Raw genomic sequence first — 25,392 nt, 5'->3', positions numbered from 1 at the left:
AGTAAACCCACCCAGAGACAGCCGTTTTGACCTTAATGGGTTTCATCAGTGTGGGGTTGGTTATTGGTTTTGAAGCAAAAGGTTGCACTGTGTGCTCATTTGCATGTCATTTCCCAGAATAACTTGCTGCAGTGGAAGTGCTGTGTGCTGTGTGATAATGGTGAAAGGCGGGGTTGCACTGTCTAAGAAATGCAAATGAGCATACAGTAATATTTCCATTTGCTATATGCTTTGCTGTGGAGGGTTTTTGTCACTTTTTTACTTACCATAACTTAACTTAGTATATATATATATATACACACACACACATTTAACATAGTATACATATTGCTACCTTTACTGTACTTTGGCTCTGCTTCTTTTGTTTAGCTGCTTCTATGCCTTGGTCTCCATGGAATCTCCACTATGGTAGTATTCTACGCTATCAGTTACAAAAACATGTTTTCTACTTACTAGGAGTATCAGCCAGTCTACTGCTCATATTTCTGTTATTTCTGTTATTCTCCTGTTTGTTTTTCAGGGTGTCTGGTGTCTGTGTTCAGGCAAGAACTTAAAACTTTTTTCCCTATTAATATGTATTTCGTAATGTATTCTATTTGTTAATGATACTATGAATCTAAGCCCATTTAACCCCACTTTATTCAAATTAATTGATATGCCAAATGTCAATAGTGTCGTTAATTTCTTGCTACTATAAGGCATAATTTCCTCAATAACCTTGTTGTCTACAATATACAGGAAATTATAGCAGATATATGGTGATAATTTGCAATATAGTGCCATACAATGGCAGGTACTGTATTTGTTATACAGGTTGCAGAGTGCCAAATGTGTTAAAATATGCCTGTACACATTATTAAGGTTTCCTTATAACTCAGGTTCACATCAGGTTTTCACAATTTTCTGCATAACGTCACTCGTACTAATCCAAAGAGGGACTGCAACATGTTGCTTTGGAAAGGCATTGTAAAGCATTGCAGGGTTTAACGTTTTCCGTGGAAATATGTCATGATAGCTTGCAACATTGTTCTGTTGTGAAATACTGAGGGCAAGTTGAAGGCTTTCTCTACTGTTTCTTTTGTAACTATCCAAAGGCAGTTATCTTAATTCCTTTACTGACCTGTACTTGTCAACAACTGTATATCTACGCAGTGGAAAAGAAGAATGCCATTTTCTCTGATTATACATTGTCCATTTTAGAACACATCTCTTTGTTCTATGATTTGTTTTGAAAACGAAAGTGCTTTCCTTCTGTCCCTCAGAACTGTCTCAAATACTCTAGTGGGAGTCTTAGGCCTGGGACCCGCTGCGCTCGTTGGCGCGGGCGGCAATGTAGCGAGTTCCCCACCAGCAGGGGAATCCTTGCGAGCCGGTCCCGGTCCCCACTGGCTGCACAGCTGACTACACGCTGTGGCGCGTCAGCCGCTAGGAGACACAACAGAATGGTGTTTCCTAGCGTTGACGCGTCACGTGGTGTGGCTGTGAGCCAATGGGGAGGGGAGGCTGCGGGAGGAGGAGAGGCTTCGGGGAGCGGGGAGGAGTGTGGAGTGAAAGCAGCGTGAGTGCCTGTCTGTGTGTGTGTCTGAGTGCGTGAGTGCCTGCCTGTGTGTGTGTATGTGTGTGTGTGTGTGTGTCTGTGTGTGTGTATGTGTGTGCCTGTCTGTGTGCGTGCCTGTCTCTGTCTGTGTGTGTGTGTGTGTGTATGAGTGCGTGCGTGTCTGTCTCTGTCTGTGTGTGTGTGTGTGTATGTATGTATGAGTGCCTGCGTGTGTGTGTTTTTTTTACTTACCTGCAGCCCGTGGCAGCCCATGGAGGGAGGGGGGGGAAGAGTAGCGGGTCCCTCCGCTCAAGCCACGCCCCCCCCTCCCTGTCAATCCTTCCACTCCCGCCCACCTCCCGCTCCGGCCCCTCACGTCATGGCCGCGCCCCCTCACGTCATGGCCGCGCCCCCCCCCCCCGACCCGTTTGGCCACGCCCCCCCCGCTCCGAGAAAAGTATCCTGTAGACCGCAGATCGCGGTACAGCGAGTTGCACGCGCCGCCGGCAAGCAAGCCAGCCGTGCGGACGCGTGCAATGGGACCTTAGCCTTATCAGTGATCTGTGTGTTGGCATTTCTACCTCTATAAATAAACATTTCAACATCCTCTTGAATTTCCACATTTCTTTGTTGAATTGTGTTCCTATTTTTGGGCCATCCGATAGGATGCCTCTTTTCTCTTCATTGGTTAATTGAACTGTGCCTTTGTTATGAATGTAAACAATTGAATACGTTATAATAGCCATCATAGTTTTTATCAATCGGTGACTGGCTGTCATTTGATCATTTATATAGGTGTAGCCAGGTCCCCTACCTCCTGGTCTTCGGCATGTGGGGGAGGCTGCAGGGAGGTGCCGGGTGCTGCCAGAGTGGCGGGCGGTGAAAAAGGACCCAGGTAGGTGGGGGCTGCTCCGGGAGGGCTTCAGGGCGAGTGGGTCGCCGGAGTTCTGTGGTGGACGCCGCTATCTTGAGAATACTTGCGCATGCGCAATGGACGCCTCGTGCATGCGCAGTATGGCCGTGAGCGGCGGCCATCTTAGAACAGGCTCCACGCAGGGACTATATGTTCCAGCAGCCCCAGGGGCTGCTAGACACATGGACAGCAGGAGCCAATAGGGCTCGTAGATCCACGGAAGACCAGAGAGATACATTTAGCGTGCTTAGAGGAGCACGCCAGTCGGAGCAGGGACTGCAAGGGAGTGGGTAGTGTCTGGGTTCAAGTGGCTCCCAGACTAGGTCAGATACCCTCCCAGGTCCCAGCTAGGCCCCTGACCCTGTCAGCTTGTGGTGCTATAGGGAAGGCCCTCCAGATAAGGATGCTACCCTTATAATGACAGGTGCAGCATTAATAAGTGATGCCACATGGTGTACTTGGCCTGTGGTCTGGGGCCAGACCCAGGCACATATATATCAGAGACTCTAAAGGTGAGACTCTCCAATGGGAGTTCACCCCACACAGTGGATTGGACACACGCAGAGCGGAAGGATTCTTAGAGGTCTCACATTGTGGGATCCGACGGATCTTTCTATTTAAAGTCAAAGGTACCTGGGTACAGGAGTGCCCAGGGAGGTAAATGTGCACCAACGATCCACGGGGTAGCGATACTCTCTACACTTGGGTGGGATTGACATTGGGGAAGGACATCAGTGATATTGGTGCCCCCGCACCCTAAGTACTTTGGGGATATATGTATTGTATTATTGTGTTGTACTGTGGTACGGTTATATTATATTGCATTATATGTGTTTAGTAAATAACTTTGTTATATACCCTGTGAGTGCAATTACTGGTTATATTGGTTCCTGTGAGGGGTTATCCTGCTGGACTAGGATCACTCCTAGGTGGAGGTGCTGTCGCCCAAGAAACGAAAGAACCCCAGGCTCCAAGCGATGTAGGCTTAGGCCTCCTGTGAGCCAAGCAGTTAATTCCCAGCACGCGTAATCCCTTAGTCACAAGGAAAGGGGGCTACACAAGTGAAGTGCATATGTATTGTATATCCTGGCATTAAATTGTAATTAACTCTTTTAGCCCTAAAGTCTTGAAAGTACCTTAATCATTCCTGAGTTTGCCCACTTCTAGAGATCTCTCTATCATATTTAAAGGTAAAGTTCCTCCTATGACCAAAAAGTACTAATGGAAGTGACATGTTTAATAGGTTAAGGCGGAAAATCTATATATGCTGATGTGGTCGTTTGCGACGTCTTAAGCTGAAAATCCCCATAGATCCCAGTGGGCATTTCTGACCGAAAACTGGCCAAATGTCTGCCCTAAGTCTTGGTAATTGAAGACTTTATTATTTATTTTAACCAAAATCAGTATTTTAAATAACAATGTAAAGTTAGTAAACATGGTGAGCTGAGACATGGGAGGGGTTTGATTTAATCTGGCATAGATATATAGATGATGCACTGCTGATTGGTGAGGGAGCCAGGAACACCTTGACAAGTTCTTTTCGGAAATTAACTGTAATACATGTAATCTCCAGTTCACTCATACATTTAGCAAGACTAGAGTAGAGTTTTTAGACTTAGAGATCACTAAAGAGGATATTAAAATAAATACTAGGACCTTTTTTAAGGAAGTAAATTGCAATAATTATATTACATCCAGCAGCTGCCATAAGAGGAACTGGCTGGAGAATATACCATTTTTCACATTTTGGCATCTGAAACACCATTGTTCAAAGAAAGACGATTATGAAAAACAAATTGTATCCATGAAACATACATTTCTAGAGAAACAATATAAAAAATAAGTTATTGATAAAGCTATAGATAACGTTGAACAAATAGAAAGAACAGAATTGTTGGTATATAAAGATCGGGCAACTAAACCAACCGTAGAGAGAGAATTTATACCCTTCATAACTAAATATAGCAATCAGTCTAAAGATATGACCAACATTTTAAACAAACATTGTCATGTCCTACAGAAGGACGACTGGTTAAAAAATGTTATCAGTGACAAACCAAATGTGGTATTCTCCAGGGCCCCAAATTTAAGACAAAAATTAGTTACCTACAGACAAACAAGACAGACTGCTGGCTGAGGACTAACAGCAAAGTTTTTTTTAGATGCCTTAATTGCAGGGCCTGTAATAGCAATAGGCAATAAGAGTCTAAATTAAGAAAATTTATTGCGGTCAATACTGAGATTGAATTTTATATTCTATCTAATATATCCTGCCAAACTAAGGGAGTAGTCTACGTACTAGAGTGTAGTTGCAAACTCAAGTACATGGGCAGAACTATCCGCAAACTCAAAAACTAGATTGGGGGAAAATGTACATCATTCAAGGACTTGATAGTGTATCAAGTCATTATAAAGCAGTACAGTACATAACAGTAACCCCAGCTGTTTGAAATTTTGCGGTATACTGTAGAACATGTAAATCACAATTGGAGAGGGGGTTATTATATCAAAAGGATCTCCCAACGAGAATCCTTTTGGATTTTCACGCTTCCAACATTAACTCCTACAGGACTCAATATTGACATTGTATCCTTTTTATAGTCTACTGTATAGTGATTTTAACACTTGTTTTATTGCCAGTTTTGCACATGATATTAAGACATATCTCACCCACCCCTTTTAAAAAAAAAAAAAACCTATTTAGGACTATATATCTTTCTTTAATACTTTATTTACATTTTATATGCATTGCTTATTTTTTATAGGCAGTGCCTGTTTTATATATATTTGTATGTTCTTAATGTATGCATACTGTAGGTTATCAAGTATTGTCTGCCATATATAAATATCCCAGAGGGTTGTAATATTCATGTATGTTAAATTCTAATCTACAGTATGTCTCCATTATCAGTGGTTTAATTTTTTTTACACTGATATACCCATATCTTGCTATTATTTTTAATTGTGTTTATTTAATATGATTCTAAAATCAGTCATCAGTCATAAAGTTCAGGCATTTTATATATTTTATTATACATTTGCTATCATGTTTAACTATGCATTTATTATAGGTATTAATGTAATTTAGTACTAGAGTCTATTTGATAAGGGTTAGATGACACAACCAAATATCTATGTATTAATAATAAAAGATTGAGTGGTGGTAACATGATTCCCTATATACTAGTTGTAGCTTAACCAACTACATATTCAAATGATATATTGGTTGATAACTATTTTACTATTGAATTGAATTTAATTATTATCCTATACTTAGATCTGGGTATACCTATGTGTATTTATTTAAATTGGATTTTAAAATTAGTTTTTAAATTAAATATATTTTAATGTTGTGATCAAAGTGCATACTCGAATATGCTGTTGCGAAATCAAGGACTTTTTTGAGTTATCCAATCCCCACAATCAAGAGAGTATTTAAAGATGTAGAGAACCCTTAGACCAGGCCTGCACAACTTGTAAAGCGGGAAGGGCCGAACTGCTCCAAGGAAAACAGATTCGGGCCGCAAGGGTAAAATAATAATCATCATCATCCTCATCATAATCATATCTCCCCCAGCACCTCTCATCATCATCATCCTCATATCTCCTCCAGCACCCCTCAATCTCTCCCAGCACCCCTCATCATCCTCATAGCTCCCCCAGCACCCCTCATCATCCTCATATCTCCCCCAGCACTCATCTTCATATATCTCCCCCAGCACTCATCATCTTCATATATCTCCCCCAGCACCCCTCATCCTCAACCTTTGCGAGACTCACCCTCTATCTCACACACCCATCTCTATACACAATACTCCACCTCCACATAACACACAATACCCCCCTGCAGACCACACACATCCAACCCCCCTGCACCTCACCCCCCCCCCTGCACTTCCCCCCTGCACCTCAACTCACTCTCCCCCCTGCACCTCACATCACCCCCCTGCACCTCACCTCACTCTCCCCCCTGCATCTCACATCACATCCCTGCACCTCACATCACCCCATTTCACCTCCCCCCTGCTCCTCACCTCCCCCCCTGCACCTCACCTCCCCCCTGTACCTCACCTCACTCACTCCCCTGCACCTCACCTCACTCCCCTGCACCTCACCTCACTCCCCTGCACCTCACCTTTCCCCTGCACCTCACATCACTCCCCTGCACCTCACCTCACCTCCCCCCCTTCACCTCACCTCACCTCCCCCGTGCACCTCACCTCACTCTCCACCCTGCACCTCACCACACCTCACCTCCACCCGTGCACCTCACCTCACTCCACCCAACTTCACCTCCCCCCCTGCACCTCACCTCCCCCCCTGCACCTCACATCACCTCCCCCCTGCCCCGCACCTCCCCCTGAACCTCACTCCCCTGCACCTCACCTACCCCCCTGCACCTCACATCACTCACTCCCCTGCACCACACCTCCACCCCCTGCACCTCACATCACTCCCCTGCACCTCACCTCCCCCCCTTGCACCTCACCTCCCCCCCTTGTACCTCACCCCCCCCCCTTGCACCTCACCTCCCCCCAATGGCACCTCACGACGGCAGAGCAGGCAGGACTAGCACACTCGTGCAGTCCTGAGAGCAGGCTCGAGGAGGAGGGGGAGAGCAGGCTCGCGGGCAGGAGAGCGGCTCCCGGGCGGGAGAGGAGAAGGAGAGCGGCTCCCGGGCGGGAGAGGAGGGGGAGAGCGGCTCCCGGGCGGGAGAGGAGGGAGAGAGCGGCTCGCGGGCGGGAGAGGAGGGGGGAGAGCGGCTCGTGGGCGAGAGAGGAGGGGGAGAGAGCGGCTCGTGGGTGGGAGAGCAGGCTCGGGAGGGAGGAGGAAGGGGGAAAGCCACCGCAAGCCGCACAATGAGTGCAGGCGGGCCGCATGCGGGCCGCGGGCCGCGTGTCATGCAGGCCTGCCTTAGACCATTATCACTGACGAAGCGTATTAGCGAAACACATTGGATTGACACTCATGGGCCACCATAGTTTTTGGAATGCGCGACCAATCGGAAGCTGCTTCACTGAAGCTGACGTCTTCAGGAACATCGTGCTGACGTGAATCCATCTAGGGAGAGAGACCCCGCCGCCCCCAGCTGTGCACAAGCAGGGGAAGGAGAGAGGCAGCAATGCTATCCCAGCATGGAAGGACACAACTTGTCAGCTGCAGCAACGTTCTGGTAGCTGGGAAAGCCTGTTTTCCTGCTGCAAAGAAATCCAGGAAGATACAGACTCTTTATGCTGGAAAGCTTTATTCAAAATGCACCAAAATACTGGGCATTTGTGAGTGTTCATTTGTTTTTTACCAGTAGAAAGTGAGGAATTCCCTCACACCCCATACCTTTGATTGGCTCCCTGCCCTTCTTATACCGGGCTCTCCCATTTCTTCATTGCTGAACATAGACTTAGTCAAGTACAGGCATACCCCGGTTTAAGGACACTCACTTTAAGTACACTCGCGAGTAAGTACATGTTGCCCAGTAGGCAAACGGCAGCTCTCGCATGCGCCTGTCAGCACGTCCTGAACAGCAATACCGGCTCCCTACCTGTATCGAAGCTGTGCACAAGCGGGGAGACTATAGAGCCTGTTACACATGCGTTATTTACATCAGTTATGCACGTATATGATGATTGCAGTACAGTACATGCATCGATAAGCGGAAAAAAGGGAGTGCTTCACTTTAAGTACATTTTCGCTTTACATACATGCTCCGGTCCCATTGTGTACGTTAATGCGGGGTATGCCTGTAACTGTGCTTGCCACAGCACCTCTGTTTGGCCTGCCTTGGCCTTCTTGCCATAGCTACTAGTTTCAGGCAGACTTCGCCGCGCTGAAGCAGTTACACTGAAGCCTTCAGTGTTTCTTGTCCTGTCTGCAGTTCCAGGTCCCAGTGACCTTCCAGTGGCCTCCACCACTCTCAACTGTACCCGGCTAGGGAGAGCTGTTCTGTGCTAAAGCGCTGGATCCTCTGTGCTATTCCTTCTGTAATCTTCCTGCTTCCATTAGCATCCACTACTCACAGCTGTACCCGGCTAGGGAGAGCTGTTCTGTGCTGAAGCACTGGATCCCCAGTTCCTGTTTCCTGTTTTCTACGCTGAAGTGACGCAGTACCAGTTCCTGCTCTCTACGCTGAAGTGGCATAGTTCCAGTTTCTGTCTCTCTGCGCTGAAGCGGTAGTTCCAGTTCCTGCTCTCTACGCTGAAGTGACTTCAACCTTGTTTTTCTGATGATGATCTCAGCTCGTGACCGCGACCTTCGCTCCTGTGCCGCCTGCCCTGACCCTGGCATGTCTACTGATTGCCCTACCTTCTCCAGTCCTGACCGGCTGCGTTTGACCACGGAGTTCACAACCCGGATCCTGCTTCGTGGTCTAAGGTCGGTGTATAGCTATCTCCACCTCAGCCTCATGGTCTGGTCCAGGTTTGTGGTGAGCATAACAGTTACATTAATATATGAACAATGTGAGCTACTGTACACAACTAAAGCCACACGGATTAAACTATTTGTACTTGATATTTACCATCTACCCTCAGATTAACATTCCAGGTCTACATCACTCCTAGATAGTGAGAGCTGCCTTTTTAAATACATTTAAAACAGAATAAGCGCATCGGAGTAGGGTTCACTCTGTGTATGCGCTATACAAGATATCGAGCTAGACAGAATATCTTGAGCAACATAAGAAATATAACCTTCTTTCCCACTATACTAATTGACCTGTACTACTGTGGGGTAGCTTTCTCAAGGTCTTCAGTGTCACCATTGAAATCATGTTCCAGTACATAAAAGCTAGAAGTAGGAACAGAGTCTTCCATATCAATGTTTTTTTTTCTTTTTCAGAGAGGGCTCCTGTCCTGTTCGATCCTTTTTTCAGACAGACAATATGCCTAACTTTTTTTTTTTTAAGGATGAAGTCGGGAATAATTATATATTACAACACATGACCCTATTTTTGTAGCCGAGATCGTAATTACAGTAGATATTCACGTTTGTATTCACTTAAATGAATACAAGTCAGAGTGACTACTGTATATAACATTATTGGACTCAGTTGACACTCAACAGTTTATTCCAACATTAACAACCGTATTTAGAGATGTGCTTTTATAATACTTTCAGTTGCGCTATCACTCAAACAAATCTATGACATCTGGGAAACAAATCATTTACACAATACAGTTTCAATGTGACCGTTCCTACATTTAAAGTGTTCTTATCATTGGCTCTGTCATTCTGTGCCTAATGGAAATACATATTTTTACCCACCCTAGAACATTGTATCAAGACTGAACTTATGAACCATTTTGGCAATATTGTTTTGGTTGCTAAATGTCAAAATCATACATCTCCAAAATGATGTGTCAAAGATGGCAGCAATAAAGACATTTATTTTCTCCCTCAAGAAGAATGCATTTGGAAAGCAGAAAACATATGCTGTAACTACTGAAAGCTTAGTCAGTAGACGTTTGATTGAGGCTTGCTTTGGTACACAGATCATGGGTGCCTTAGAAGATAATCCTTACAGCTTTATAAAATTGCAAAGGATCAGTAGCTTGAATCCTAACCTTATGCTAAGGACGGCTTGTTCTAAGCCACTCACTAATGACAGAGTAGCAGAGAAGTATCAATCCAATCTGTTTTCCATATTACTCATCAACAATGTCCAACATTTCTATTCATCGTATGTGGCGATGCCTTTAGGAATCGGCTCACTGAAAGCTTTTTAAAACAACAGAAAGAGACAGATGAATATTTAATATAACCCCATAAATTGCAGAAATCACATGCAGATTCTATAATTACTTTCATACATATACATTATAATAATTATAATGGAAATAAATTACTATGCATTTCAGACATACTTTATGCATTATAGAAATGCAGCAGTGTGAGTCTGGTTTCATGCCATTTGTTCAACTGTACTGTTTTGTCTCAGGGCATAAAATGTTTCTTTTTTTCTTCTTTAAATAACAGTGCCACTTACTGAACTAGACGACATTAGTGGCTGAATATATTGTCTTGTTTTGGGCACCTTACACACAAACTAAACGTGAGTACCTCCTGAGAGAAATCTCAAAGTGGAAGCAGTTGATCTGTATCCACCAGTCTCCAGTCAAATAGCAAGAAAATGTTATTCCAATAAGGAACAGGATTGAAGGTAGGATAGAATGTTACCGATCTCTCATCCAGCAGGTTTCTTGGGGCCAGACCCACAAAGCTCTGTTATTGACTTAAGGTAACGCCTCGTTAAGTGCCAACAGGTATCTTCAAAGTCCCACTAACACAGTGTTAATTGTTTTATTTAATCTGTAACAGACATGCTAGTGATATGCAAAAGATGGTGTAGCTTTCTGACTTTAACAATGTTGCACCATTTCTTATGTAACCCCTTCCCCCCCCCACCCCCCCTAAGGGAGATTTGGTTCTGGTTACCGGGTTTAGTGCTGCTCACCTGTTAGGCTCTCAGGATTCTGAGATTCCGCCGGTGGTAGTGGGGATAAACAGGACAGGCTTTCGGATCTTATCTGCTTTCTTTTCGGGGCAGAGCCTCCATCCAACAGGTATAGGTGCAGTCTCTGCAGGAAACCTCTCTTCCCTCCCCCTGAATGACTGCATCCTCAGGCAGGAGTAAAATAACTGATGGTCTTTATTGTACACAGCATACAGCATACATCTTCTTGTCCCTGGAGCCAACCCAATGAGCATGAGGCCCCAGGAGTCTCTTCTTAACTCCCATACTCCCTGGTGAAGTAAGGGGTAGATGATTCCACTCCCCTGTGGAAGGGAAGGCCTGAAAACCAGATCCGTGGCTCAGCACAGAACTAGAAGACACCCTGCTCCCCCTGAGGGGAGAGGATAGAGAGCACTAATTTTAGGCTGCAACCCCTTTTTGTTACCATGGGAGGGTCCCAGGTCATAGCCCTGGTTATGGGTAGTACCTAGGCCTTGGGCCCACCCCCTGTCACTACTAGGGGGTTGTTTACTGCAGCAAGGGCAAGGATTAACCCTAACACTGCATGCAATGGTTCCAGGGTTTATGTGTTAGGCAGAGAAGTTTAGTAGCCATGGGGGTACCTGTCTACATGCTCCCGTTAGTGGAACCCTCACACCCCTGCTGAGGCACCCAATTTACATAACTTCCATAAATTGGAGAACAGGATAAACATAACTTTGGAAAACATTGGAATAAACATCAGTACAACAAGATCCTCAATAACAATACAAATATACTAAAACAAGCACTAGACCTAAAATAATACAGTGCAGTGCACAAAAACTAAGCAACCTGGTATTCTACTAGGGAATATCTCAAAATAAACCCCAAAACATAACATAAAAATACAAATATAGAATCGGAACCTGGCGCATGTGTATAACGTCCAATAAAGGATATATAATAGTGTGAGTAAAGTCCTAGTTCTTGCAAACTTGATTGGTTAGCCGATGAGAAATGGACTCAAAATCACAGTTCACAGAGCAAAACAGTCCTCTTCACAGTGTAATGTTGCCCTGTAGATATGAGACATGAAACAGAGAAAAAGGACATTGCGCAGTATTGTTTAACAGCCAAATGCACCCTTATTCTTTGAACTCAGTGAATAGCCTACTTACTAGAAGTAGGTAGGTCGCATACAGGGGAGAGAAACTGTGCTTGGAGCCTTCCGGGTCCCAGGAACCTTCGGTATGGCACGAACCCCTCGTGGTGTCCTCAGCTTCCGTGGATATGGGAAAGGTCTCCCTCTCAGGAAAAATGTCTCCTGGGTCTGCCTTAGGATTCCTGTAACTTATTCTCCGGTGAGGGATGAAAGAAGAACAGAGGATTGCGCAATAATAAAAAACTTTAATGACGCCTACAACCTAAAACAATAAAATACTCACAAAGGAAGGTGAGTGTAAAATCAAATTAGAAGTGCCCGACCCAGCACATCCAGCAGCCGCGTTCAGTCTCTGAATGTCCTTTCCGGTATCGCGTGTACCTCGCGTGGTTCCGGCGCGGTTTGGATGACGTCACCGTCTCCGTTCTTGACTGGCAGCTGGAGTGTCTAGGGCAGTACCTCTTTAGGCTCCTCCCTACACATTTCGTGACGGGGAACATCACTTCGTCAGGGTTTTGTGGAGCCTCATCAATCCCGTGTGTGTTTTATAGCCGCATGTTAACCCCTTATGTGAAGGAACCGCATGGGACTATTAGTAGCAGAGTGATTCTACTATCCTGATGACTAACACCAGTGGGGTTAAAAGTATTCACTTCTGAAGTGACCCATGATTCAATTAAGAACACATAAAATCACACTTACATAGAAATTACATTGAATGAAATATGAATAAACTGATTATGAGTGAATGAAAAGGAAATCAACTGTGCAATTACTAGACCAGATTATAGTAATAAAACAATATTTGTAATAAATACCTTTTAGAGAAATTATGCTAGATCGAAATCAATGTTTAACCCTTTGGGGGAGAGGGTTTTTAAAGTATAGATCCAGAAGGTCTCTTGCTGAGAGACCCTCTGTAATCTATCCCCCCCTCTAGCACCAACCTTAGGGCAATCTATGCCGATACATGTGAGTCCCTCAGGAGACATATTATGATGGATCTTAAAATGGTTGGACACACTATGTGTCTCCAAACCATTCTTGATGTTGTACACATGTTCGGCAAATCTTCTTTTTAGTGGTCTCCCTGTTCTGCCCACATATTGTAACTTACAAGGACATTCTAAAAGGTAAACACAAAAATTAGATTTGCAATTGATGAATGTGCGAATTTCAACGTTTTTACCGGTAACATTGGACCTGAATTCTTTGCATTTAGATCCATAGCTGCAACCAATACATTTCTTACAAGGGAAATAACCTTTAAGATCTTTCAACCACATGGTTTGTCCCAACCCCTGATGTTTCTTAGGGCAACTAGGGGCCAATTGTGATTTCAAGTTTTGAGCTTTTTTATACACAATTTGCGGTTTATCGGGTAATATTGATTGGAGAATAGGATCTCTTTGTAGGATCCCCCAGTGTTTATTAAACACCCTAGAAATATCCCTAGACATCCCATTGAATTGCGTAATGAAAGGAAGGAATACCTTATTTGTGTTCAGATCTACTTTTTTAACGGGATGGATTAAGGATGCTCTTTCTGTATTGTTTGCCTGGTCAATGGCATTTTTAACAAGCCTCCCGTTGTATTTCCTATCCTTAAATTTATTGCCCAAATCCTCAATCTGTTCCTTATATACTTCTACTTGTGAACAGTTTCTTCTTACTCTAAGAGCTTGCCCCTTTGGAATGTTTTTAATCCATTGAGGATGATAGTGACTGGATGCTAGAACATAGGAGTTGGCATTCACCTCTTTGTAATATGTTTTAGTCTGTATCTCGTTATCAACTATATACAGAGTTAGATCTAGGAAATTGATAGACTGCGGACTAGTACTAAACGTGAATTCGATATTGTAATCGTTTGTATTCAAATGTCTCTTGAAGGCCTCTAGTTCCTCATTAGTGCCCCTCCAGACGCACAGCACATCATCGATATAGCGTTTCCAAAGTACCAGGTTCGCACCATACGGGTTGTGGTTCTGGATGCAATTTTCTTCCCACATGCCCATAAAAATGTTCGCATAACTTGGTGCAAACCTGGTACCCATCGCGGTGCCGCACGTCTGGAGGTAATAACAGCCATCGTGTGAGAAATAATTGTGGGTGAGTATATACCTGATGGCCTCTATGAGGAAATTTCTAACTGAGGGTTCCATGTTAGCATCTTTACTCAGAACCCACTCTATTGCCTTCAGACCCATTTCGTGGTCTATAATGGTATAAAGGGATACCACGTCGCATGTGACCCAGATCAGACCTTCTTCCCATGTGAGATCCTGAATGGTCTGCAGCACATGCGACGTGTCCTTGAGGTGCGATGGTATTTCTACCACATACTTCTGTAACAGATGATCCACAAATTGAGATAAGTTTGATGTCAGGGACCCAATACCCGAGATAATGGGTCTACCCGGAGGTCTCAAGGGATTTTTGTGTCTCTTCGGGATGATACCTAATGAAAGGGAAGAAAGGGATGGCGAATACAATAAAAGATTTACCCATCCTTTTTTAGAGCAACGCAGAGGTCACAAACCTTTTCACGAGGCCAGGAGCGAGAGCAGAAGAGAGTGGCAAGAACCCAGGGAGATAGAGAGAAAAAGGTCACGAGCAGACGTCTCCGAGGAAAGAGAGGAGGAACAAGAAAAAAGAAAAAGATCAAACACAGACAGAGGCTGGTAAAAAAAACAGAATATTTTTAATATCAGTGACCATCAACTTACGGAAGTAGAAAATAGAGTGTTAGAAAAGGGATTCACTTTTGCCCAAGTTCAGGGCCCTAACATGTTCAAAACATTTATTGATGTTCATAAATATGTTAGAAAGCTAACACTCAAGAAGTATTTCATTAAGGATGCTGTCACTAGAGCTGCAAATATGAGCACTACAAGTACAAACACAGTGAAGGCTCCATTAACTGCATTTAAAAATAGTTCAACTTTTTATCCCAAGATATGTAAAGGCAAGTTCATTGATACATTTGCGGAAATGGTCATAGGAGACTTAGAAACCTTGAGCCAAGACTTTAAATGTAAGAAACAGAATATGACCACAGTTGAAAAAGAAGCGGTTAAATCATTATCCAATAATAGCCAGATAGTGATAAAGCCAGCTGACAAAGGGGGTGGGATAGTAGTCATGAATAAGGACTACTATCAGGAAGAATCCCAAAGAATATTAGGTGACAGGGATACCTATATTACACTAAAAGGTAATCCCACTAATGAGTATGGAATCATGTTATCTAAATGGTTGGAAAAAGGGTATGACAACGGGATCATTAGTAAAAAAGAGTTGGAATTTTTAATAATAGAACAGCCCAAAATACCACTCTTCTATTTCATCCCGAAGATACACAAAAATCCATTGAGACCCCCGGGTAGACCCATTATCTCGGGTATTGGGTCCCTGACATCAAACTTATCTCAATTTGTGGATCATCTGTTACAGAAGTATGTGGTAGAAATACCATCGCACCTCAAGGACACGTTGCATGTGCTGCAGACCATTCAGGATCTCACATGGGAAGAAGGTCTGATCTGGGTCACATGCGACGTGGTATCCCTTTATACCATTATAGACCACGAAATGGGTCTGAAGGCCATAGAGTGGGTTCTGAGTAAAGATGCTAACATGGAACCCTCAGTTAGAAATTTCCTCATAGAGGCCATCAGGTATATACTCACCCACAATTATTTCTCACACGATGGCTGTTATTACCTCCAGACGTGCGGCACCGCGATGGGTACCAGGTTTGCACCAAGTTATGCGAACATTTTTATGGGCATGTGGGAAGAAAATTACATCCAGAACCACAACCCGTATGGTGCGAACCTGGTACTTTGGAAACGCTATATCGATGATGTGCTGTGCGTCTGGAGGGGCACCAATAAGGAACTAGAGGCCTTCAAGAGACATTTGAATACAAACGATTACAATATCGAATTCACGTTTAGTACTAGTCCGCAGTCTATCAATTTCCTAGATCTAACTCTGTATATAGTTGATAACGAGATACAGACTAAAACATATTACAAAGAGGTGAATGCCAACTCCTATGTTCTAGCATCCAGTCACCATCATCCTCAATGGATTAAAAACATTCCAAAGGGGCAAGCTCTTAGAGTAAGAAGAAACTGTTCACAAGTAGAAGTATATAAGGAACAGATTGAGGATTTGGGCAATAAATTTAAGGATAGGAAATACAACGGGAGGCTTGTTAAAAATGCCATTGACCAGGCAAACAATACAGAAAGAGCATCCTTAATCCATCCCGTTAAAAAAGTAGATCTGAACACAAATAAGGTATTCCTTCCTTTCATTACGCAATTCAATGGGATGTCTAGGGATATCTCTAGGGTGTTTAATAAACACTGGGGGATCCTACAAAGAGATCCTATTCTCCAATCAATATTACCCGATAAACCGCAAATTGTGTATAAAAAAGCTCAAAACTTGAAATCACAATTGGCCCCTAGTTGCCCTAAGAAACATCAGGGGTTGGGACAAACCATGTGGTTGAAAGATCTTAAAGGTTATTTCCCTTGTAAGAAATGTATTGGTTGCAGCTATGGATCTAAATGCAAAGAATTCAGGTCCAATGTTACCGGTAAAAACGTTGAAATTCGCACATTCATCAATTGCAAATCTAATTTTTGGGTTTACCTTTTAGAATGTCCTTGTAAGTTACAATATGTGGGCAGAACAGGGAGACCACTAAAAAGAAGATTTGCCGAACATGTGTACAACATCAAGAATGGTTTGGAGACACATAGTGTGTCCAACCATTTTAAGATCCATCATAATATGTCTCCTGAGGGACTCACATGTATCGGCATAGATTGCCCTAAGGTTGGTGCTAGAGGGGGGGATAGATTACAGAGGGTCTCTCAGCAAGAGACCTTCTGAATCTATACTTTAAAAACCCTCTCCCCCAAAGGGTTAAACATTGATTTCGATCTAGCATCATTTCTCTAAAAGGTATTTATTACAAATATTGTTTAATTACTATAATCTGGTCTAGTAATTGCACAATTAATTTCCTTTTCATTCACTCATAATCAGTTTATTCATATTTCATTCAATGTAATTTCTATGTAAGTGTGATTTTATGTGTTCTTAATTGAATCATGGGTCACTTCAGAAGTGAATACTTTTAACCCCACTGGTGTTAGTCATCAGGATAGTAGAATCACTCTGCTACTAATAGTTCCATGCGGTTCCTTCACATAAGGGGTTAACATGCGGCTATAAAACACACACGGGATTGATGAGGCTCCACAATCCCCTGACAAAGTGACGTTCCCCGTCACGAAACGCGTAGGAAGGAGCCTAAAGAGGTACTGCCCTAGACACTCCAGCTGCCAGTCAAGAACGGAGACGGTGACGTCATCCAAACCGCGCCGGAACCACGCGAGGTACACGCGATACCGGAAAGGACATTCAGAGACTGAATGCGGCTGCTGGGTGTGCTAGGTCGGGCACTTCTAATTTGATTTTACACTCACCTTCCTTTGTGAGTATTTTATTGTTTTAGGTTGTAGGCGTCATTAAAGTTTTTTATTATTGCGCAATCCTCTGTTCTTCTTTCATCCCTCACCGGAGAATAAGTTACAGGAATCCTAAGGCAGACCCAGGAGACATTTTTCCTGAGAGGGAGACCTTTCCCATATCCAGGGAAGCTGAGGACACCACGAGGGGTTCGTGCCATACCGAAGGCTCCTGGGACCCGGAAGGCTCCAAGCACAGTTTCTCTCCCCTGTATGCGACCTACCTACTTCTAGTAAGTAGGCTATTCACTGAGTTCAAAGAATAAGGGTGCATTTGGCTGTTAAACAATACTGCGCAATGTCCTTTTTCTCTGTTTCATGTCTCATATCTACAGGGCAACATTACACTGTGAAGAGGACTGTTTTGCTCTGTGAACTGTGATTTTGAGTCCATTTCTCATCGGCTAACCAATCAAGTTTGCAAGAACTAGGACTTTACTCACACTATTATATATCCTTTATTGGACGTTATACACATGCGCCAGGTTCCGATTCTATATTTGTATTTTTATATTATACAACAAGATCCTCCCTACACTGAAGAATCTATACCCATAAATCAGTAGTAATGTTACCGAATAGCAATGCTTCTGGCCACTCTCTGAGATATATTCTACCCTGTCCATGTAGATGTTCCTGCTACCTTCCATACTTTCATTAGGTAGGATACCTTCTCTTCATTGTAGTAGTATGCCAAAGTGCAGCGGGAAGCTAGGTAATCTAATACGGCATCTCTGACCCATTCCTCCCTATTAGCCTCCGCCTCTCTCATTAGGAGTTCAGGGACATATGGATAATTATATCCGTAAGATTTCCTATAGCATAGGACCACTATATGATCCGCCTGACTATTCTTAATTAAGTTCTGCCCAGAGGTTTGCCCTGGCAGTACCCAAAATAGTGGTTCTTTAGATAGGGTCTCTCCGTTTCTTCACCACCTCCAGGCCTGAATGTGATATCATCCCTAACTCGATGTCTCTACTATGATCCCTAAGGACCTCTGCTGTTTCTTTAGGGGTAAACTCTCCCTCCTCCCACCAGTGAACTACTGGGTTGCCTTGCATTAATAGAAAACTAGTCCTATTCATGTGTGGCACGTATCCCTGGAACATTAGATCCCACCATGGTACTACCTTTCCCACATTAGAATTAGGCATATCAACAATTTCATCACGCATTGAACCCACCTTAGATAGTAGTCTGGAACTGCCAGATATACAGGAGCCTTCCCGAGGAGACATAGTATAATCCTACATCCCACCCCTTGGCAGATCATCGTCAAACCCTTCCCACACTACATTGTCCTGGGCAGGTTTTAAAATACGATCAGTGTCCTGGGTAACGTTTGCTGAGGCCTTAATGTCAGAACCTAGTCCCAATGTCCCAGATGCCTTGCGCCCACCTTGGCCCATCACTGCAAGTACCTTGTAGCAATCAGGGTTTTTAGTGGCCTTACGATCTCAGGCCTTGCCTCGGGCACGGCCCTGCTGCAAAAAACGATCGGCCTCGGCCTTACTCACTGGAGCGGAGGTCACAACTTCCGTATCTGCCCCGGCAGCCGAAGTCTCAATGACGACTTCCGGTTGCACCGGAAAGGTAGTGGTATCGACAGGTAAAGAAGTACTGTCTGGAACCTCCAAGATGGACACCTCCACGGGAACCAGCTGGGCTGAAGCACCCTCGTCGTTCAGCGGGGCTGTGGTCATCGCAGGAACCTGAGGATCGGATGTATCCTCACCGCTCTGCAGGGCTGGGCTGATGCACCTCCGACGCCTCGCGAAGATCCTCCACAGCCGCAGACGTCTTCCGCTCGGGTGGGATTGCCTCCGATATCATCACGGACGGTTGGCGAAGTTCTCACTTGCAACGGACGGCTGTTCTCACCACTCCAGGTACGATATATTGACACTTTGGCAGGGGTACCTCGATTTCAGTCAGCACAGTCGGACATTTGGGTTAACAGGTTGCGACAGGACGCCACGCTCATCACTGGAGACACGGATGATGGCGGTTCCATCGGCAAATTGGATAAAGAGGAACCCTGGGACATCACCATATAGCCGGTGGCGGCTTGCAAGTAGCGGGCCTGCTCTCGCACCACCAGCGGAGGTGAAAAGGGTCCATCTTCTCCGAACATCTCGGCAGGTATTTCACATTCATATTCACAGGTCAATGCAGAATTGGGACTGCACCGTTCCTCATCGGCGGCCGCTTCCAGAGAACCCGCTCCCAATTCATCAATGAATGGGGCATAGCCCCGACATGACCCCATTTCTAAGCAACGCCGGTCCGCATAGCATAAATCATACAGGGCTATCAGGCAGCCTGTCCTTCTCTCATGGAGGCATGCTCCATGAGCTTCTGCAGCCTACAGATAAGGTCCTTCTGGCTAGGCACAGGTGGTGGCGGCAGTATTGGCTGGAGGTATGGTACTCCACACCTTTTACAGCAGGATTTCACCTCCAATTCCCTGCCAGGACAGTCACATAGGGAACAGATGTTTGTAGAAAGTCCTTCCCGTTAATCTGGACTACAAGAAGTCCTCCTGGTATCGTAGACTGTACGACGGCTTTCTCAGCCATACAGTAGCAATCACTTGTACAGGGAGCAGTCTAGAGTAGGTCTTGCTCCTTCCAGTAACCACGTGCATCTCAGGGTGTGATAGTAGTACTTGGCTTAGCTTTAATTTACCTGGCCAAGATTAAATTAAATTTTCTTATCAGGGCTAAGAAATAGGGATTGCAGGTATGGTACAGATACACTATCCAAAATTTCTTTTGCTCAGGGGAGTGTAAGGCAGGTTTATGGTGGCAGGGATGGATCAGTCATCATGACGGGGCGTAGGAGAGAGGGGGGGGGAGAGAGAGTGAGAGAGAGAAGGAGGGAAAAGTGGTAGAAAAGGGAGGGTAAATATTAGAGAATGGGAAGGGAAGAGTGAGAGAAGGTAGAAGAGTGAGAGACAGGGCAGAATGGGAGAGAGAGAGATGGAGAGAGAGGAGGGAAGGAGAGAGAGGTGGGAGTGTGGGAGAAAAGGAGGGGGGAACACGCAGCGCCAACAAAACGGGGGTGGGGGAGAGCCGACACCTCCCCACCGCTCAACAACCTGGGACCAAAAAATCTAGTCCTGGGCCCCGGGAAAGCTCTTTGCTGCACTGGGAGTGGCGGCAGTATTTGCAAAGGAGTATATTCGAGTATATTGAACTAACTCCATAGTCCCTTTCCTGTATATATATATATATATATATATATATATATATATATATATATATATATATATATATATATATATATATATAAACACAGAAGAAAAAGAAACCTCTAAAGTAGCACTCAGACAATAATTTATAAAGAAAAAATATAAAGGGTACTTTAATTAAATCCAAAAGATAACAGAAATACAAACAACTGACTGATGAGACTGCCTGTCTAAAAAATAAATTGGTGGACACAAAAAAAATTGATCAAAAACACAGTGTAATAAACCCAAAAAAAATAAAACTAAAAAATCGATGCCCTAAGAGAAACCTTGCTCACTGAGGGAAAGAATAGTTTCCCGCAGTGCAGCAGTACAGACCGGCCGGTCAAAAAAGATGTTAATGACTAATAGACATCATAAATCAAAAAAATGCAAAACTGAGAGAATATACACAGAAAAAAATATATACATGTGCTGTACTGATAGCAGTGAGAGTGTCAGATACACAGGGGTAAGCCTAATGCAATTGTATAATGCTATAACAGGGAATATATGAAAAATAGTTCATTTAGTGACCCAAATACACAAATATAAACAGATGGGAAAAACAAAGGGAGAGATGAATAAACAGAAATACTCAGCTCCTTGAGAATGAAACACTGCAATCATCAATCAGCACAGCACAGTCCACAAATAAAGTCCAAGATATTGGACAGTGTTGATAGTCCCAAATAAGACTGAAGGCAGGCAGGGTCAGCAACAGCATCATCGATGACGAAACGCGTAGGGCGTGGTTAGATTGCTGCCGCCATTTGCCCACGAACATTGCTGCTACTAGTTGTGAGAAACTAGCTCTTGTGTGTCCCACACGGCCCCGACACCAATACCGAGGACTTCCAAGGCATTGCTTTCCGGAGGGACCTCTCTTGCCGAACACTGAGTGGGAGTCGTTCCGTTTCCAGTTCCGGCTACACGAAGGAGGGTCACGTGATGACGCCATTGCCCCGAGCCGGACTGTGAGGACCGAGTTGCTGGCACATGAGAGCCAATCTCATACATGCTTTTTATTGCTGTACCTTTGTGAGTGGGCATTTGATCGATTTTATGTTCCTTGAATACAATTTTTATTATGTTAATGCACTAGGTGTGCGCCTGTTTTTTCTTTTCTTTTATATATATATATATATATGATATTCAACACAAAAAAAAACCTTACACAATTAATATTTGTGCCAGTTTTCACTAAATCTATATGACATTCTACAATATGCTGGGGTTAGGAAGACCATACAGTACAATTTTTAAATTACGATATAATTATCATCAACCTGCCTACTAAATGTACCTTTAAATTAAATAATTTCTTTCTGTGACTGGCCCAGAGGTAATAACAAAAATCAATTTTTCAACGCTATTAGATAAGAAAGAAATATGAATACAATACAAGGTCTTAGGAAAACTGTTGTTAATTAAAAATATCAAAGGAATAAGAAAAGCTTTATACATTTTTCCAGTGAGTTTCTACTCCTAGACTAGTCAGTCTACAGTACAATGGTGTTACGTTATGAGCTATTTTCCATATGCACGGTTATAAAATAAGAAAGTTATTCTCTGTGTGGCACAGACCCACTTTGCTCCATTGGAAACAAATTATGGTAATGAAACAAAGACTTTCCACCTTTCAAACAAAAAACGAAAACCTTGGGTGGTTAAAACACTGTGGGATTTCTGTGCTGCTTTATCTGTTCTACATGTTAATAGCAGCTAGACAATCATATGGTGCAGTTTCATTCCCATGGTGGCTTTCTTATCAGCCCTACAAAATGACTTGTCTTTTAGGATGAAAGCTGAATTTGGGCTTTAGGGACGTGATGAAATCACTTTGAGACTGACTTGGATATGGAACCCAGGGCTAGGTAATTATTCCCATTTTGCAGATTTCAAAAGACACCTTTTAGTCCGTAACCCGCCCACATGAATTACAAGATTAAAATAAACTCACTGCAGCTTTTATAAAAGGTTGATATGGGCATAATTAGACTTTGAAATAGATGGGTGATTTAGTTTGCTATCTTACAGGAGAGAGAAAAAATAATGCAAATAAAACTTGTAGATCAATGCAATTGCTGGTACAGATCTGATTTTCTAGTTAACATTTTCACTGATTGGTATGTAGCCCATGATATGCATTGTATTTTATTTGACTGCATCACCATGACATTATGTTAAATCGTTCTATATTTCTACATCATTCTCTATTATCGCTTATTGTATACATGCAGATGTCATCAAAATTACTGTCCTCGGTGCCGCGATTTTCACTGTTCCGGAGCGGCTGCACTGTGGCTACAGATCTCGCTGTCCCGAGGACAGTAAGCGCCCCAGGAGTATTAATGCTGCAGGGTTCCGTGCTTCTGTATGGGACCCCACAGCATTAATCCTTTTGGACCATCTGCAGGGAGAAGTATGCTGCTCACAACATATGTTTGAAAACAATAAAATTAGCCGTTTTTCCATGTTTATTGTAATGCGGGCATCTGATAAGTATAATTACAGTTTTTAGACATGAGTTTGTTTTTACACCCTCCTATCATTTTGCATTATTTGTTGCTGCAGACATACTTTCAGGTTGCTGGATAGCACCATCCCCATTTGTACACTGTAGCACCCTAGCTCAATTACCTTCTGTCTCTGCGATCTATCCACAGTACTGGACAGTTGATCGACTCCATACTTAATTTTCCCGCAATACTTGGGCCAAAAGTAGCGCAATTGTCACTAGTCCAAGATTAAATTGAATTATCTTATCAGGGCTAAGAAATAGGGATTGCAGGTATGGTACAGATATACTATCCGAGATTTCTTTTTCTCAGGGGAATGTCAGGCAGGTTTATGGTGGCAGGGATGGATCAGTCATCATGATTTGAGTTATGACCAAGACACATTACAACTGGGTATAGAAAGGAAGACAAACGGTTGTAGGCATCTCTTGCTCGGTACTGAGGGCCTTTTATGGGGATCTCTGGACACGATGTCTCAGAGTATGTGGCAGGTATAAATGGAAATGTACGGACATCATAAACTTGTGTCAGTACCTGCATAACTACTGAAAATATTGTTTATTGCTAATGACATTAAAATTATGCTTCAAAATTAGACCTAAGTGATTTTTTTAATACAGGCTGCCTAATCACAGAATTAACCAGCAACATACTTGGACTGAAAACAAAAAATGAATTGAAAATAAAGTCTTGTTCATTTTATTTATTGCTTAGAGAGTTTTGAGAATCCTTTTGCAGTAGTGAGCTGCTGGGCACACAGTTTAAAAACAGCCCCTGGATATTTATTCCAAAGAGAGGAATTGCAGAGAATAGAATACATACATTGTCATGCTATACTATAGATTTGGTGATAATATTTAATTATACTTCATTTAAATCAATGAGCTGCAAGAACGCAGATATGTTTTCTCCTGTTTTACAAAGTCACATGGAAGAAAAAAATGAAATACCCTTAAGAAATCGTTTCTCACATCGGACGACATTGACTTTAGAGTCTATAGGTAGCAATGAAAAACAAATTCATACATTCCTGTTCTATTGGGCATTTACTACACCAATTTGAAACATATAAATCAAACTTTGAAAATACAAAATCTTTTGTGTTCCTACCTCATTGTGGTTCTTCTTCAACCATTCTTTGATAGTGGTTAGGGCTATAGAAGCTGCAGGCTCATTTGGAAAACCTAAATGAATATATAAAAAAACAGGAACAAACATGTAAGCACATGAAAGCAGATCCAAAATAATGTATTCATAACTTCTAAATCAAAAATAATGCATTTTCACAGTTTAGGATCTACAGTAAATAGGCTCCAAGTGTTTGCTGATATTACAAAATGAGCATGCACAATGAAATGGTTTGACTTGGGCTACATATATTTTTTCAGCGAAGATGTTTGTCCTACTTTAGTTTTTCCAAGTACACTCCTTGAAGGATATAAACTTTAATAAAAAACAAAAGACTTTTATACCTCATTTATTTAGGTTACCTAACTAAACTTGAACATGGGGCGTGGCAAATGCAGAAAAGGGAAACTAAAACAAACTAGAATGATTACAGTTTTTAAATTGCTAATGTCAATGAGAGAATCAGGCATCGAAACACTAGAGGTGTCACAGGTCATAAAAAGGATGATAAGGATGGAAACATAATAACTAGAATGGGAAAAACAGAAATACTTGATAATCCCACACAGTGCAGAACAACTGCATATTAGGCAAACACAGCATCTAAAGTATCATTCTATGGCTGGGATTCATCAAGCAGCGATCACTTGAAAAGCAGGAACCACCACATTGGGGTGTCATACCCCGCATTGCGGTTTGATGAATCCCTGCCTGTGTGTTCAATGGATAGCACAAAAACAAATTAAATATTATAGCATAACCTGACAAACTGCCCAACTGTTATTATAGAAACCGAGAAAAGGATACAGCAATAATCTAGATAATTGTTACATAATGCCAGTCAAGCTAACGGTCAAAAGATTTTGTAATATCAGTAATAGTTCAAATGGACGCAGCTATATATGAAGA

At 43.0% G+C, this 25,392-nt stretch overlaps 1 protein-coding gene across 2 annotated transcripts in view; it reads right to left on the bottom strand.

Annotated features, from left to right (window-relative positions):
* MACROD2 (mono-ADP ribosylhydrolase 2) overlaps positions 1 to 25,392 on the bottom strand; it is a 1,806,074-nt gene that overhangs the window by 445,964 nt on the left and 1,334,718 nt on the right. For both annotated transcript variants that reach the window (XM_075596064.1, XM_075596063.1), the window contains exon 8: positions 24,466 to 24,539. In XM_075596064.1, the coding sequence (XP_075452179.1) occupies positions 24,466 to 24,539 (74 nt within the window). The remainder of the gene's footprint in view (positions 1 to 24,465; positions 24,540 to 25,392) is intronic.

The sequence above is a fragment of the Ascaphus truei genome, chromosome 4 (assembly GCF_040206685.1).
Source record: "Ascaphus truei isolate aAscTru1 chromosome 4, aAscTru1.hap1, whole genome shotgun sequence".
NCBI classification, from domain to species: Eukaryota; Metazoa; Chordata; class Amphibia; order Anura; family Ascaphidae; genus Ascaphus; species Ascaphus truei.
The sequence above is the reverse complement of the archived record's forward strand: the minus strand, read 5'-3'. Positions and strand labels throughout refer to the sequence as shown.